The 13,614-nt window shown below is 36.0% G+C and overlaps 2 protein-coding genes across 3 annotated transcripts in view; both read right to left on the reverse strand.

Moving 5' to 3' along the window:
* The window catches only part of LOC139127914 (echinoderm microtubule-associated protein-like 2), a 175,605-nt gene extending 169,851 nt beyond the window's left edge, over positions 1–5,754 (reverse strand). Inside the window, exons 1-5 of the mRNA XM_070693769.1 lie at positions 5,729–5,754; positions 5,432–5,544; positions 4,834–4,992; positions 4,096–4,215; positions 3,029–3,298 (exon numbers count right to left, since the gene is read on the reverse strand). Of these exons, the coding sequence (XP_070549870.1) occupies positions 3,029–3,298; positions 4,096–4,215; positions 4,834–4,992; positions 5,432–5,544; positions 5,729–5,754 (688 nt within the window). The remainder of the gene's footprint in view (positions 1–3,028; positions 3,299–4,095; positions 4,216–4,833; positions 4,993–5,431; positions 5,545–5,728) is intronic.
* Positions 5,755–9,102: 3,348 nt separating this feature from the next.
* The window catches only part of LOC139127965 (uncharacterized), a 33,163-nt gene continuing 28,651 nt past the window's right edge, over positions 9,103–13,614 (reverse strand). For both annotated transcript variants that reach the window (XM_070693814.1, XM_070693815.1), the window contains 6 exons: positions 13,198–13,409; positions 12,823–12,920; positions 11,965–12,146; positions 11,100–11,144; positions 10,333–10,377; positions 9,103–10,037 (listed from right to left, as the gene is read on the reverse strand). In XM_070693814.1, the coding sequence (XP_070549915.1) occupies positions 9,559–10,037; positions 10,333–10,377; positions 11,100–11,144; positions 11,965–12,146; positions 12,823–12,920; positions 13,198–13,409 (1,061 nt within the window). In that variant the 3' untranslated portion in view covers positions 9,103–9,558. The remainder of the gene's footprint in view (positions 10,038–10,332; positions 10,378–11,099; positions 11,145–11,964; positions 12,147–12,822; positions 12,921–13,197; positions 13,410–13,614) is intronic.

A 13,614-nucleotide genomic window follows, 5' to 3' on the forward strand; every position in this document is an offset into this window, starting at 1 on the left:
GACCGCACATGCAAGTTTGAATGAAAAAATTCCTAATTAAAGCCCCAGTAATGCTAACTTTTGATGTTAATTTCACCATTTTTATTTTGAATGTGAACCATAATTCCTTGTTCTTCTCCCCAAAGAATGTTGATATACACAGTATCCAGCTTGTCAACTCAGCCCCTATGGTTGTACACTGCATTGTTATTGTTGAAAACTGACTTCTGGTCCGGACTAGAATCCAAATGTAAACAAAACAGGGCATTGTACACATATAGACGCTAAGTTAACAAGCGAAATAGTGGGTGTTTCAACATTCTTTAGGGAGTAGAATAAGAAGTTGCAAATGATTTATAAAATAAAAATAATGAAAAAAATCATCGAAAGTTAGCATTACTGGGGATTTAAAGTGCACCCTACTCAAATATGACCCTCTCATTTAAACATACGAAAAAATAGAGGATATAGTGGATGTACATATTCAAACCCTCAGAGAGACAGTGGCACGTTGCCATCCATTGGAACACACAGAACTAAATGTTCTCTACTTGGGTATTTTAGTATTTGTTTCATTATCGCACAACAAAGACTTGAAAATGGCCAAAATTTACAACGAAGTGAAATTTGCTTTCTACTCATACAATGAATGATATTTTAATGCATTTACAGGATAGAATTGAACTAATATGAGAGAAAATTAATAGAGTTTTGTGTCCACATTCACTATGGGATGCAGCTCAAAGGTCTTTGAGTAGATTATAGGGAAATCACAAACAGAGATATGGAATGTGAACTTTAAAATTACATCGGATTAGGAAAGTATTTATAGAATTAATAGAAAGAAAAGGAAAAAAACTAGATCTACTATTTTGGAATTAGTTTTACTATATGTTCATGCAGTTCTGAAAATGTATTTTACAAACGTTATGTGGAAGTTATTAGGTCTGTTTCCGTTGTTGTTAGTATCCAAATAAAGAACCGGAGTTAGAGAAGTTTTACATAAGAAGTATGCTGAGTGGTCCACTGGCATGCACAGTCTACTAAGTGTGTATAACAAGACATACATATTGGCCATCCAAATCTACCTTTTTGTTTCCCTACAAGTTGACATGCAAGATATAAAATATTACAAGTAAAACTTTTAATGATATGTTACATTCTTATTGCCTCCCATCAACCCTTTGAGTGCGGCAATTTTTCCCACCAAAATTTTAGTGCAATATTTTACCAATTTTATGAATTTTTCTTTAATATTTTCGATAATTTTGGACCTAATGGACATCAAGTTTCATCAGCTGCAGTGTTTTATTAATATTTTGGCAAAAATCTGAAAAAAAATTGACTGGGGCATATTTTTTATGGGCAACAAATATTGACTTTGTCGCTCAAAGGGTTAGAGGTATACTACCACCTGTTCCAATTTTGCCACAGTAACCATGGAAAGAGAAAATCTAACCAATCACAGATTTTAAGCGGGTGGCCACTTTTTAAAAACAGCGCCCTCACATGGACATTTTGAATACAAAGGAACGCCCCTTTAACCATATATGGGCATATTTAGATTACAGGTGACTGTATACCTTTAAAGGGAATGGGTTGTTGGAACTGCACTCAAAGGTTGCACGGGTCCAATTCCACCAATACGTTGGTGACTGATGATAGATAGTTAAAACATGTTCATCATAAAATTAAACGTTACAGCTGCATTGACATCTAGACATCGCGTATGAAATACATTGTTTGTAAACAAGAAAGCCACTCAGGCGCAGTTCTGACAACCCCCTCACTTATAAAATATCAGGATGTAATTTAGGGATTTATTTTTCATCAAACTTTGCCCTTTCAAAACTTCATGATTCTAAAAAAGGAATTCTGTACATAAAGACACTGAAAGTGACAGCAAACACCAGTCCATAGGTCAAAATATACGCATTATCTCCATGAGGCAGGTATTCTAAAGATGTATTTCATCAAAATAACCATCATCTGCTTCCAAAAATTCATGACCTATATAAGCTATTTCCCACAGATTTTTCAACACATGCCCGCTTTGCAGAAGACATACCAAACCACACAAAAAAATATTATTAACAGAAAAAAAAAATGGCAAAGTATCTTTCCAAAAATGTTCAGCTGGCAAAAATCTTTCCATTTCAGCATAGCACACTCAACTATCTTGTAATTCAGCTGTCCACCCCTACACACTAAATGGGTTCATCTATTTAGTCACAGGGAAGAATAGGAACTTTAGATTGTGCAGTTACCTACAGGGGTGTTGGTTGTGGGTGTTGGTTGCTTCAAACATGAACCAAAGGGACCGTTCACTTTATTGGAAATATTCTCTAAGCTAGAAAGTCAGAATAACTAGTTAACATGCAGGACACTGATTGAAGTTTACAAACACTCCAAAAAATTCAAATGTCATACGACTCTACCTTGTTGTTTCCCTAGCAACAGCAAAAATGAAAAATAAGAAAAAAGCAAATTATCGTTTCAGATTTTCTTATACTACTGTATTATTTACTTTATTACTAATACGACAAGTACTGTGTTATTCTAGTTGCTTACTCTAGCTTTCTACATAATCTAAGAAACCTAAAAAATTTTCATGTCATTTCATGAACTTATACCTGGGCACAACATATATGACTTTAGGAAGAAATACTGATGTGACTTTGTGATGGTATTACGTGAAATGTGGCAGTGATGTAAGTGTTTGTTAGGGCGCCACCATAGTTTGGGTCATATTGTACCAGGGTATAATTCAGAACTATATTCAGGTGTATTTTAACTCACAACAAGAATCAATATGAACATCCATACATACCCAGATCTGATTCAGAACTTGGTTCAGGCATATACCTGAACAAAATAAAAATCCTTTTTCACACAGATAGATACCTGGATCTGATTCAGAACTTGATTCAGGTATATTCAAAGAAAAAACACGAATCCTTTCACTCACATACATACTGGGTCTGATTCAGAACTTGATTCAGGTATATTCAAAGAAAAAACACAAATCCTCATTTATGTGTATACATACCTGGATCTGATTCAGAACTTGGTTCAGGTGAATTGACAGTAACAATCGGAATCATCTCCTGGTTGTTCTCCTTGTTCTTGTTGCCTTTGAATAAACTCTTCACCGAGCTCAAGAATCCTCCGGAATTTTTTACATTGCTGGCGCTGTTCTTGAACGACGATGTACTGTCCTTGCGAGTGACTTTGATTTCTGGCGGTGGTGGTGGCGGCGTTGGGGGCACTGTCTTTTCTTGTGGTTCAGGTGGCAGCAACGGTTTCATGAGTTCAGACGCTGAAAATGAAAGTTCCATTATTGACCATTGTCTATTCTTTTAAGTACAATGTGCCTCATGGACAGATATTCGGACTCCCAAACTTTTACAATTCTTTTCTGATCTACCACTTGTGGGGTTCATTTTAAAGCTCATGTTATAAGAAATATTTTCACTATCTTATTTTTTCGAAAATCAAAATGTTATTTTTCCTAATAGAGTTAACAAAGAGGTGGTAGACGTTTTGAATTTCAAATATCGGTAAATGTCAGGTAATTTGTTTCTCTCATAGCCAAGTTTGCACAGTGACCCCAGATTTTATTCTTGTCATGAGTTGGTAAGAGTATGGCTGAAAGTTTAATTTAGGAAACTTTGAGCAAAGTTTAAGTCTTTCACTTTTGAGGTGCATAAAAAGCTACAACTATTGATAATATTTTTACTATTTTTGTTCTGCAACATGTGTACATTATGGTCTGCATGTAAAACATTACAGCCAAAGGAATTTTAATGAGAAATGTGGCTTGCTTGAAAACAAAATAATTTTGAAATTTTCCCACAGACTGAAAACATAATTATCAAATTATCAGACATGAACAAACAAAATCCCATATGTCACCTACCCTTTAAAAGTACACAGAAAATAACTACATTTCAAATTGTTATTCAGAATATTATTCCAGACACTGATCAATTTTTATGAGGCTATCACACACTGACAATCCAATCCATTCATCTGATGCTTCACATTTTCCTTTTGCCCCCACTTTCCATAAAGATGCTCTGTGATTGGCTACAAGTCCATCCAATTATAACTTACCAGTATCTTGAGAGGAGTTCAGATCTTGCAGTTCATTGGTTGAATTAATGGTTTCGCCCTGGCTGGTTGCCATGGAAGCAAGGCTTGTTGAGGACATGGTTTTCAGAACACTGGCAGTATCTGTGACGACAATAATTCAAATTAAACGCTGAAACTTCACTTTAAATTGTAAACTAATGCACTTAATAACAGCTTTCAGTTTGAACCAACGCTCTCTCATTTTGGGCAGGATGTGTTCACTCTTTTCTAAACAATCTGACATCACTCTTGTGTTTCTGACAAGAAATCAAAAATCTTTTTGTTAATTTTCACTCTATCGTCTTCTTTTAAACTTTGTCCATCTTGCTTTGTCCATCTTGCTGTGTAATTGTTTTTCAACTGTCTTGTTTTGAGCTGTCAATGTTGTTGTATATTTGCTTGTCAATTGTCTGTCTTATGAATTCTGATATTAGGTAAATGTAACAAAGAAATTGGACTTCAGATCAACACTTGGCTTTGTATCCTCGCTGCAAACCTTATGAAAGAGACGCTACAGAATTGTATAGGGTTCTATAGCTTATAGATATCCTATAGATGTCTACAGAAGTTCTATAGAAGTTTATAGAGTTTTGGCAACATTTTCTACAGAATTCTACAGAAAATCCAAGATTCATAGAATTCTATAGAAGTCTATAGAACATTTTTTGTATCTCACATCTGTCACTGTGCTTACTGAGATTGTAAAATGGTGGTTCTTACCTTTAATATCACTTGTTGACTCTTGGCTTGAAGCATGTGTGTGACTGTTATCACTGTTTGTACTGTTGGTGCTGTTAGATGTCACATTGCTTTCCACTGTCAGATTGGTTGAGTTGGTTGATACAGTCTCAGCAGCACTGCCAACACTGACTGTTTTACCTGTACAGATAGAAAGGTCGGAAAAGTTAGGGACAGAGTTGTCTCTGGTTCAGATAATCATAATTTTAATAACTTATGTTGTTGAGTGTCTGTCTGAGGGTGTTTACAGGTATATTTGATTGTCTGTCTGCCTCTCTGTAACAGTACACATGTTAGCATTAAAACTAAATCCCCACCCTTAAAAAGATTAGTTCAGTAACCAAGCTATAGTTGTTACATTTTTTCTGACTGCAACCCCTATACACACACTGTAGAGTTCAAGAAGCACTCACACACAAACAGCCGCTATCACGCATCACTCACAAAGTTGATCAAAGCAAGGAACCCTGATACATTGCTTAACTGGGCGAATATATAATAAAGGAAATGTGACTGTCAATAGACTTTTCTCAAACAGATGCAGCAGAACAAAATGGCATTTACAACCATTGACCATTACCTTTGGAGTGATGAGATTCATAAGATGCAAGACTTGCGTTAGATGAATTCTTGGGAATTTTACCTGCGGAACCTGAAAACAAAAAACATACACACTTAGACTGTTTCCTTCCACTAATAAGTTCAGAGAAAAAGTAGCAAAAAGAAAATGCTCTTCCAATTCTATTCCTGCAATTTAAACTGTAGCTTCTTAAAAGTCAGTGTTAGTAACTGCTTGTTAGCGTACTAAATGGCTTATTGTTGTTAGTAGCACATCTACAATACATTGAAATGTCCCTAATTGCAATATTGTACTCACTTTAAGGGGTATATGTGGTTAGGCATTGTTTGTATGCAAAAATATAATAAAGGTACTCTTTGATCTAGCTTGACATTAATTGTATCCTCAATCAAATGCATGCTATTATGATATTAAAATTATGGGGGAGCAGATAATTTATCTGTCACTTCCTAAAGGTCTTGTTGATACTGTGGTATGTGGCATAAAAGCAGAATAATCTAGTATTCCATCCGGTGCACATTTGTGTTCAACATTTTGACAAGTTTTTTGGGGAAAACATTTAGTTTAATCACCGATAACAGAGATGTACCGGTATCTCGTCTCAAAATTGTGAAAGATCAATGGCAAGAAAACTAGAATATAGTCCGCATCCTGATACGCAATATTGTCAGTCCTAAGCACTAAACAAAATACCATAGTTTCTAACTACCGTTATGCTACACAGGTATTGGTCATTTTCAAACTATAATTGTGAGCATAAGATCTTATAAACATAGGGCCAAAGTCCCTGAAGCTACTATAGACATGGATACAAAATTAAGTATTTCCTGACTGTATGAAATGATCTCACTAAGGTCATCCTAGGGACATGTAAACCAAATATTAAAGCTGTCTGACCAGCGGTTTTGAAAAAACAAGCGACTCAACAGTTGACAGAGCTCTGCTGTGTTATGTAGAGAATAACCTTTTGTGACACATGTATTGATGAAGAAGATGGATATCTTTGATAGCTCATTTCAGGATGGCCTGACCAAAAAGGGAAAAAAATTCCGTAAAAATACAGATTTGCATATTTCATGAGACTATATTAGTCTATAATAGCAAATAAACGAGAGTTAATTACATTCTAATTAAAGTAAACAAGACTTGCTTAAATCAAGATTTACGTCATAAAAAACAGCGTATCTGTCAGGTTATAAAGAATCTTGAGCAGGTTATCTTTTAATATCAGTATTTTCATCCTATTAACCAAGCATATTTTAACTTTCAAATTAACATTGTAAGTAAGTTCTGTTGAATAAGTTGACTGAAGAGACAAATGTTTGTAACTTAAGAAGTTCAAGGTCATCAAAAGCATTGTAAGGAATCATGTTACACTTTCATTGCACTGTTTACACAGATTGCATAATTGCTATAAATAGCACGAGGAATCTTACAGCTCAGCTTTACCATAAAAACCCTATCACTTTGACCACTCTTTTAATTGACCACTCTATTTTTTTCCTCAAAAAGTAATCTTATTCTATCCTTACCAAGTCAACCATAAATGGAAATTAGAACTTTCTCTATCTCTATTTATTTGACCACCCTATCATGACAAACTATTATGAGCAATTTCTTTTAGATAACATAAATGGTGGTTCAGAATATATCAAAGTTGGGATTCAGGAAAGTTGCCTTTACATGTTTTAATCCTCCAAGATGTTAAGCATTTCACTATGAACTGTCAAAAAAAGTTGAACTTTCTGATAATTCCACACTAAATCTATTTTGGCTTTGATGATTTCCTAATTAATTCAATTATTTAAAATCATATTAATTATTTTTTTCTGGGTGAATTGATAGGGTTTATACAGTACAAGAATTACATACAATGTAAGTCAAATTTTGACCAAAAATGACAAAAAAATTCCTAAAAAATACACATTGCATATCTGATCACAATTTGAACAAATCTAAGTTGGGTTATCCCTAGGGACCTGTATACCAAATAACAAAGCTGTCTGACCAGCAGTTATGAAGAAGATTTTTTACCAAAAACACCTTTTTTGGCATTAATTTGCCTATTTTCAACAATATCAAAAAATTAAAAAAAATGGTTTCTCAAAATCATATTTTTCATCTACACAACAAATATCAAATCAGTAAGTACTGCGGTTCTCAAGATATTTGAGTGGACGGACGCCTCACAAACGGACATACATACATACATACATACATACATACATACATACATACAGACTGACGACGGACGCCGGACGGATACCCATCCCAATAGCTTCTATAGACTATAGTCTATAGTAGCTAAAAACAACTGGTCACTCTTCAGGGGCCAAAAATCAGCATGAATGGAAAGCAAATACTAAGTCAATTTGGTCAACATACAAACGGAATTAACCATCTGGACACGAAGGCACCATCTGAATTTACTAGGTTTGTAGTTTGGCAGGAAGAGAAACTTATCTCATTCATGTCGTGCAAGATTTGACCCTTTCACCCCCATTTCCCAGTAATCAGGTCCAACCATCTCATTGAAAACAATGGGAGTGTTCCAAAGTCAGATGGTAAATGAGTTGCAGGGAAACATCTCAGAGAACAACAGGATTTGTTTTGAGAGTTTATGAATGAAAATCACTCATCAGACTACTATTTCAAAATAAATTCATTTGCACACTCATAGTTTTCAACAGAAACAAAAACTGTACACTACTCTATTCGCCACTAGTATTAAATTACATGTTCTATAATAATTCAACTTTAATTGTAAAACAGAAAGGCTAAAAGTGCAAGGAACACAAACACACTCTTGACAAATTATACACCAACGTTTAAATTTAAATCCAATGCTGGTTTGTAAAGGTCAAAGTGCATAGGGTCAAGGGTGAAGGGAATTTATCATGTTAGTTCACACTGCAATTATTGCAAACTTTGCATTTGACACATGTTAATCCACCTTTACGAAAGTCAAGAGGCTTGTATATTTCCTTAAGACTAAGACTCCTTAAAAGGAGTTCATTTTTCTTTGCTGGGCAGGACTTCCACTTGTAGCTGACGACGGATAGAAATGGAAAAAAAGATGATAGTAAAGATAAGGTAAAGATGGACAAGAAGATGTCAATTAAAAGTAAAAAGAAGACATAGCATAAGATTCAACAAACGGCTTCCTAAATGCAAATACATTATTCCCGGTTACTTCAGAACATTGAGTTTTACATTTTGTTTTGTAACAAAAATATGTTCACAAAAATAAAACGTATTTAGTATCAAGGTTCCCACATATATGTAATTCAGTGTTTTTTAAACATTTTAACACCAGTATCTAAATTCTAAATATTCAGCAACAAAGTCAAATTTGGATTCATCTTCAGAGAAGTAACTTTCAAGGGAATAAGCAATGTAGCCTGTGCACTCATGCAATGAACAATAATATCATTCACAAGGTTTATTCTAGCAAATATCATTTCAGATGTATGAAACACTTAGGTTCCCCCTGCCTCCCACCTCAACAACTGCTCACTATATAAAAATGTAGTCCGCTACATCTCCATACTTGTAAACAATACTTTTAAAACTGTAGGGTCATACTGAGAAAGGGGTTGTATAAAATTACCTTTCTTAGTTTTGTCATCCTTAGTAGTATTCTTTTTCCCTTGTCATTGGGAGTAGCTGCTGCTTTGATGTTCTGCACTGATTTATTCACTGGCGGCCGACTCCTAACTCCCTTTCCACTACTGGGTTTCTTTGTATCTGCTTTGGCACCAGTCTTGGAAGTATCCCCATCTTTCTTGGAGTGGGTTGGTGTCTTGGCCGAAGACTGTCTGCTTGATGACTTCTGATTCTCATCTTTGTCTTGTTGATTTTTCTCGTCTCTGTCTTGTTGGGTTTCTGATTTCTCCACAGTAGCTGTGCTTTTCAGAGATGCAGTGCTCACAGCATCGCGTGAAGTAGCGGTTTGTGCGGTGGTCTCTGCAACAGCAAATTGCACAGCGCCCTCTGTTTTGACTTCCTGTGGAGCACCCTCTCTATGAGATGTAGGACCAGGCTCAGTAGACCCAGTGTCCTTTGCCTCCGTTCTTGGAGTATTTTCTGACGGATCAGGTTTCACAGCCTCACCTTTAACCTTTTCACTAATTTCCAACTTCAGCAATTGGGATTGCCACAGCAACTGGTATTTTTTTCTCTGATTTCAAACTCTTTGTTGATCCAAACTTCTTCTCCGTCGTTGTAGCCTCTCTAGGAGATTCCGGAACTGTCAATTCCCTTGGAGAATCAGGTTCCTTCCTTTCTTTTCCGGCTTCCTTCTTCATCTCTTTTTCCTTTTCCTTGTTAAAATCCACTGATTTATGATTTCCATCATGAGGTATTTTCTCGCGAGGAGATTCTGGTGTCTTTCTTCCTTTCGATGACTCCGGAACTTTCTTCTCCAGTACTGATTCCGGAACTTTCTTCTCAAATGTCAATTCAAGACCCTTCTTTTCCTTTTTTGTCTCGTTTGCTTTCTCTCTAGGTGAGTCTAATGCTTTAGATGAGGATGCGTTTTTCTCTGACTCATTACCAAGTGAAAAATCAAACCGTGCCTTCCTATTGGATGTTGGAGTGTTATCACCTGGATTGATAATATGCAAATGATATCTTTATAATGTTATTGGTTGGTAAAGCTCTTGCATTGTTTTTCAAATTGACATAAAAACTATTCTTAATCTATTAAGTTATTAAAACAGAAAGAAGATTTGCATCCCTTCTGAGAAAAAGGAAGTTTGCCTATCTGCCTGCTGGTCTCATCTCAGCTTGAAATCACTGAATAATTTTTGCAATTATAAAAACACTTTGAAATGTCCAAAGCATGTAAAACAGCAAAATTCTCCAACTCCTGTGGTACATATCAGATACATAAAACATACCTGTTGATTCTTTTTGGGGAGGAGAGGATTTCTTTAGTGCAGGCCCTGGAATATGAATAAAACAGGTATGATATTGAATGTAGGCCAATACTGGAACATGAATTAACTCTGACCAAATATTCGTCAATGAGTCAGTTAACTTAAGCTCTTTGCAAACTTTGCACTTATGAGCACTACTGTTTTGGTTGGCAAGAATTTCCAAACAATGACAGTACTTATCGGTGAATATTGGCAAAAAAGGAAGTAAAATGAATACAACAATATATATTCAAATTTTATGAATAAATTATAAGTGTGCACAGTAATTCTATGCATCATGTCATGAATATTTATGACTTAATTTATGCAGACATAATGAGCATTAATATGCAAATTATTCACTTCATGTCCCCGAAGTACCAGCTAACACTGTCAATGACTTTACTATCTTCACTTTTACAAGTAACAACTAAATATGTATGCCAGCTTTTCACGGTAGCAAAGATTTTAAACAATAAGATCAGTATTGTTGGATATTAGGCTGGGAAAACATCAAATGGTAAAGTGCAAAGGGACGAGAACTTGGGTGATAAATAAACAAATCCTGGGAAATTTTGTGAAAATAATTCTAATCTACCTACTTAAGGGGAAAAATACAGTGCATTTGTGAAAATCAGAGAAAAATGGGAACAATCGATATAGAAAGGGAAAAATTCCAGATCACTTTAAAGGTGAGAAAGGAGAGCTGTAGTTGGGGAAGTGTGGGTGAAGTGAGACAGATTTTCTACCTTTCTGGAGAGGTCTTTTTGAAGACATGGGTCTCGCTGGCTTTCCTGTAATTTAAATGGTAACCATGGAAACAGAGGGACATGTATTGACTAACAAAATCTGCTAAGGAGTGTGTTTGTCTTAGGTGTATTACTGATCATTGAGGTTAGTCCACCAGGTCAAATATGGCTGACCAATAGTATGAAACCATGGCTACTGTCCAACTTCTGATGTAGAGGGCGCTTACATTTGACAAGTCTCAGACAATGCATACACCCCTGTCAAAGCGGAGTATTTGGAGTGCTGGTCTGTGGTCACAGAACGACTACCGGTATATGTTTGCAACAAACCCTTTCTGAAGTTCATCTGATGTCTGAATCATGACTAAGAAGCATTATTTCAGTGAACAAGTCTGATGAGAACAGCTCATTATCAATCATAAATGTTCCTGCTTCAAAGGATCATGCATTCTAAATGTTAAAACATTAACAAGTTTGTACAAAAGTTCGTTTTAAACTGATAAAAACCCTGCATTTTTAAACGAAAAGACACTTTTTACCTATAAAACGTAGGAACAAAAAAAAAACACGGAATTAGAAACGATGTGTAGAAAATAATGGAAATGCATGCAGATGACATGTTTATCGTCGTACATTCTGACATTTTCTAAGTTATTGATGGAGGGAAAACTGATGCATACATCAGTAAGTAGAGTTTATTGCATGAATGGTGTTTATGAGGAAAGTTCACGTCACCTTCACGTATAATGAATTAATAAAAGAAGACAACGGACATAACATTTCATAGATCCATTTTCTTTGAGCTAATCTGTGAAAAAAATAAACAAGATACCGACAAAACCATTCAGGAAGTCACCATTCTCACCTGCACTAATTTGGATTTCAGCCGCAGATTCTTTCAATGGTTCAATCGGTCTGGGACGGCTTGACCTGGGTCGTCGTCCACTGAGAGGTCTGACCATCATGTGTACGATGTCCGGCTCACCGGTCTGGGGGTCAATGCTGATGCTGGCTGCTCTTTCCAGAAAGGTCATGACCTCTGGCCAGCTGGTTTGAGAGACGGGAGGGGTCACTCTGGATGTCCTTGGACATGTCAGAGTGCTCTTCCCATCTCTGGAACCTGTCTGCCAGGTTTCTCCGAATGATCGCATTTGAAATGCATGCATTTGAGAAAAGCACAAGTTGAGAGCTGAAGTGAAGTTTGAAATAACTGACGCCATTCTGTGAGTGACAGATGCATATTAATGAGCTGCTTTTGTTATGCAGATGAGAACATTTAAATGCAAGAATGCACTGGAAAAATGAAAGTCTGCGATACAAAAGGCAGTTTGTGATAAAAAGAGTTGAAGACATGAAGCAGAGTTCTGAGTTGCCATGGAAACCTGGCCAGACAGAATTGTAGACAAAGGTCGTGACCTTTCAGGAATAGTAAAATACAAGATAATCAGATTAACAAAGGGATATTCAACCTAATAGATACCATGAGTTTTAAATATTCTTTAATATCTGGAACTACTAATAAGCCAGTATGTATTGCGGTATGGTCAGAATCAAGTTTTTACCCTTACTTTTCATATATTAGCTCTTGTCTTTCATTCTCACTACTACTGCCTATCTGGACATCTGTCTTATTTTAATGCCAAGTATCTATCTGACTGTTTGCATGTCAAGCTGTCTGTCTGTCTGTCTGCCTGTCTGTCATGGTTCTCACTGTCTCTCTCACCTGATTTGTCCATTTTTCTCATCATCACACCTGTTCAACAAACCATTCAGCAATGCTCCATGCACTGGCAAGTGTTGCTCATCACAAATTTTCCTCATCTATAATAAAGAAACGTGATAATATCCGCTGTAGATGATGTCTCATATTTCCCTTTACACACCAAGGATACATTGGCGATCATTCATCAAAAACATTATAGCTATTTTCCCAAATGGATAAAAACATGAACTTATTTTCTTGAACAAATACATTATAGCTATTTTCCTTGGGCAAACTATATGTTTTTTCATATGCAGCGTTAGTCTTTCTTTAAAATGTATGCATAGATGACAGGCACTTTACAAATCGCAGAAAGTATGACTGCGTATTCCCAACCTGTTTTTTATCAATCTGACCACTTCTTCCTTTGTCTCTGTCCTGACACGTAGCTCTCATTTCATCCAGATCAAACTCCGTACTGTTCTGTAATGCTCGGTGTAATCTCACCAGCATATTGATGTCCTCGGCGTCATATTCCTCCAATGAGGACGCACTGAAACGGCTGAAGCTTTCGTTCAGTTTATTGGTTGCCTGGACGCTATCACGTCCTGGAAATGAAGTACAAAATGGTGTGAACAGAATTGAAAGTCACTTTATCTGGAGTAATTTCACAGCAATTAGACAAGCGGTTTCAGAGAAGATTTTTAGCAAAAAAAAAAGAAAATTTGTCTCAAAACAATATGAAAATTTAACTACACTTTGAACAAACCTAAGCAAGGTCACCCTACGGAATGTGCATGCCAAATGTCAAAG

Source organism: Ptychodera flava, unplaced genomic scaffold, assembly GCF_041260155.1.
Source record: "Ptychodera flava strain L36383 unplaced genomic scaffold, AS_Pfla_20210202 Scaffold_39__1_contigs__length_1403739_pilon, whole genome shotgun sequence".
NCBI lineage: Eukaryota > Metazoa > Hemichordata > Enteropneusta > Ptychoderidae > Ptychodera > Ptychodera flava.